Source organism: Octopus bimaculoides, chromosome 14 (genome assembly GCF_001194135.2).
Source record: "Octopus bimaculoides isolate UCB-OBI-ISO-001 chromosome 14, ASM119413v2, whole genome shotgun sequence".
In the NCBI taxonomy this organism is placed as follows: Eukaryota; Metazoa; Mollusca; class Cephalopoda; order Octopoda; family Octopodidae; genus Octopus; species Octopus bimaculoides.
In genome coordinates this window covers 40640954-40644900 of record NC_068994.1, presented here as the reverse complement: position 1 = coordinate 40644900, position 3947 = coordinate 40640954, and the positions used below count along the sequence as shown (strand labels likewise).

Here is a 3947-nt window from a genome sequence, read left to right as displayed (position 1 = left end):
ATATATATAATGTATATATACACACACATATATATATATATATATATATACACACACACACAGCAGTTTGGGTGAATGGGTGGGAGCGGTGATAGTTGTGGTGGTGGTGGTGGTGGTGGTGGTGGTGAAGTGAAATCTTTAAAATTTCTCCAGGTTAGATTGATCATCTCCATCATAGCTCCTAAACCCTTTTTTAGCATCATCATCGTCGTCGTCATCATCATGTATCATCATCATTATTATTATTATTATTATTATTATTATTATTATTATTATTATTAGCATTACTATTATTATTATTATCATTATTATTATTATTATTATTATTATTATTATTATTATTATTATTATCAGCATTATTATCATTATTGTTGTTGTTGTTGTTTTCAGACTTAGCTGATCTTTCTTCAAGAATTCACTTCAAAGCCAAGACATTTTGTGACGTTCAAGTTAATATTTGTTGCCAAAAATGTTTGTCAAAGTATTTGAGTTTTTACTTCTGCTGCACATCTGTTATGGTGTCGATTTTATATATTATGTTAAAGAAAATAAAACACCAAATACTTACCTTGGAAATATTGGTGTTGATACTCATATGATAGATTCTGTTCCCTCAAGTGAACAATATCTCGTCAGATATAGTCAACTGCAACAAGAGACCAATAATAATTCACAACTATTTAATGTTACAAGTGATGGAAAGCTTTACACAGCTAAAACATTGGATGCAGAGTCACTATGTAAATATAATACAGAGTGTTTTGAAACTGTAGACATTGCTGTACGTAAAGGGAAGTCTTTTGTTAGAATCCTCGAAATTAAAGTAGTTATCGAGGATATCAATGACAATCAACCTGAATTTGAAGACAAAGAAATTAGTCTTCAGTTTTATGAAACTGATGGTAAAGGAACCACAAGATCAATCCCAAATGCTATTGACAGAGATGTTAGTGTGAAAAATTCTCAGATAATTTATGAGCTGATAAAACACTCGGATGATCCATTTAGTTTAGTAGTTTCCAAAAGAGTAGATGGCTCTTCAAATCTTATGATAACTTTAGAAAATAAATTGGATAGAGAAATAAAGGATAAATACTTATTTCAAGTTATTGCCAAAAATGGTGGTTCTAGATGGAGGAATGGAAATCTGAGTGTTCAGATCTTTGTTACAGATGTCAATGATAACAGGCCTGTTTTTTCACAGAAAGTCTACAATATTACAATAAATAATGGGCACCGGAAAAATGTATTAGTTCTTACTTTATCTGCAAAAGATTTCGATTCCGGTAGAAATGGTAAAATAACATATCATTTTAGCTCAAAAACGTCCAACATAGCAAAATCTTTCTTTCAGTTAAATCGACTTACTGGAGAAATATTTCTTAATGAAAAATTTAAACCAGAGGAAAAAAAAACTTACAAATTATTCATTGAAGCTCGTGATGGAGGCAGTCCTCCCATGAGTTCAATAACTACTGTCTTTGTGAATGTTATCAATCAAGAAAACAACCCACCAAAAGTTGATGTAAAGTTCTCAGAATCAACTGGAAAAACTGCCTCGATTTCTGAGGGAATGGAAGTTGGGAGTTTCATTGCCTATGTAAAAGTTGTTGACAATGATATTGGTCTAAATGGACAAGTAACTTGTGATCTTCGACATGATAAACTACAATTGCAGAGTCTTAGCAAGAAGAAATACAAAGTTATTGTGAAAAATCCAGTTGACAGAGAAACTCAAAACCACATGGACTTTATTATTTCTTGTGAAGACAAAGGGTCTCCTCGTCTTCGAACACAAAAGAGATTTACTATCAAAGTGATGGACGTCAACGATGTGCGACCACAATTTACAAAAGATACATTCAAATTTCTTACTTATGAAAATGAGAAACCAAACTTTCCTATAGGTTTGATAAATGTCACAGACTCAGACCTAGGACCTGGAGGTCAGTTGACATATACTCTTCTAAACGATAGCAAATATAACCTTCCTTTCAAAATTTCTGATTTTGGATTTATCACCACAACTCAGTCACTTGATCATGAGCAGCAAAGTCTTTATTCATTCCATGTTTTGGTCAAGGACAATGGAGTACCATCCCTTAGTAACACAGCAAAAATAAATGTCGAAGTCATGGATGAGAATGATAACGCTCCTTATTTTACTTTCCCAAATGTAAACCCTTTTAGTTTAGATGTCCATTATCATCCACAGAGTGAAAATGATATTACAGTGTTAAGGGCCTCTGACAGAGACAGCAGGCAGAATGCCTTTCTAAAGTATGAAATACATCAAGGGAATAATCGTCAGTTGTTTATGATAAACTCCTACACAGGTGTTTTGTCCTTCTCTCGGCCAGTTTACCAAAATGATGCTGGGACATATAATCTCAAATTTATAGTTAAAGACAGTGGTACTCCTGTTTTATCAGCCACCACAACCTTATCTTTAACTTTGACTGTTAGCAATAAAACATCAACTATGTATACTGCTGTTAATGTTAAATCAGATGACAAAATACATATCAATCTATTCATTATCATTATTGTGGCAGCTGTAACTGTGTCTGTTGTACTCGTAGTCTCCATAACAATATGCATCATCCGGAGAAATAATCAAAGAAATTCTACATACACTGATGCAGTTGACTTCAATATGAAAATATCTGGTAAAAATGAGGACTCTGAGTTTCTCAGTGAACAATTGTCTTCTCAATATGATGTTCCAGTGACCAAAACTCAAACCTGCAAAAGTACCAATTCTTTATCTTTAATTCCAACTGGTGGACCACATTACAGATATGAATCAAATCGTGAGAGGAAAAGTTCAACAGCAAGAATTCCCCAACAAGCAACCACAGAAGCAACACACCAGGTATGGTTTTTTTGTTGTTGTTTGTTATTTTTTGGTGGGGAGGGTTGTTTTCCACCTTTTCTCTGCTACTTTGTATATCAACTGATTACCATATACCATTTTTTTCTCTCCAGTATAATCTTAATTTCTGTCTCATTCCTTGAAAATTCAACTGGATGACATTTGACATTATGCAAACACTGAAAGAGAAGTCGAACATGTTCTGTATTTGCATGAATCTATTTTATATGTTGTTTTTAGGAATATTTTTCTTTTTCATGTTTTTCTCCATTTTATTCTTTACTTTCAATTTTTATTTATTTATATATTTACTTTTTTTAATGTTATTTACACATACACACACACGACACATTCTGAGTATGAGGAAACTTATTAAAGGAAATTAGAAAATTCTATGTCGTAATGATTGATGAGAAGTTTTTGTATTCCTTCAGCAAAGAACTTGGGGAAAATGAATAGGCATGAGAAAAAAAATTAAATAAGTAGATAAATAAACAAATAAAAATAGAAAGCTATTTGAGGATGTTCTAAGATAGTAATTGCATTTTGGAAGACAGGAAAATAACAGCCAGAGTCAAAAGTCAACCTGCTTGATGTGCAGAAAGGAAATGATTCCAATGTATTTTGTTGTATATTTGTTTTCCAAAGAATACTATTTCAAAAGGCAAATTAAAACTGGGAAATTAGTTTGTGTGTAGAGCCAAGAGCTAGCAACATAAATTAGGTCATCTGATCTATAAGGTTATATAGAAAGCAGAAAGAATAGTAGATGAGATGAATAAAAAAAACAATACACAAAATACACATATATATATACTATAAGATGCATGATAACAAGAATAAGAAAGAAACACAAAAATAAATAAATAAATCAATAAAGATAAAAATAAAAAAAGGAAAAATTGGTTGAAGAATCACAAAGAAGAGGAGCAGAAAATTTCTCTGGCTAATTCTACAGTCAATGCAAAAGGAAAGTGAGGTGAGAATTTGTCTAAATGACAAGTACAAGTCTAAAACTCAAAGCAGGCTTTTTTTACTTAAATAATTTAAACAATGCACTTGCTGTTTTGAC

General features: G+C 31.8%; 1 protein-coding gene across 6 annotated transcripts in view; it reads left to right on the top strand.

The window, feature by feature from the left end:
- The window catches only part of LOC106872383 (protocadherin beta-15), a 259461-nt gene that overhangs the window by 40720 nt on the left and 214794 nt on the right, over window positions 1-3947 (top strand). For all 6 annotated transcript variants that reach the window (XR_001409762.2, XM_052973068.1, XM_014919364.2 and 3 more), the window contains one exon: window positions 391-2875. Coding sequence is in view for 5 of the 6 variants with exons in the window: in XM_052973068.1 (XP_052829028.1) it covers window positions 470-2875 (2406 nt within the window). In the remaining variant the exon portion in view is untranslated. The remainder of the gene's footprint in view (window positions 1-390; window positions 2876-3947) is intronic.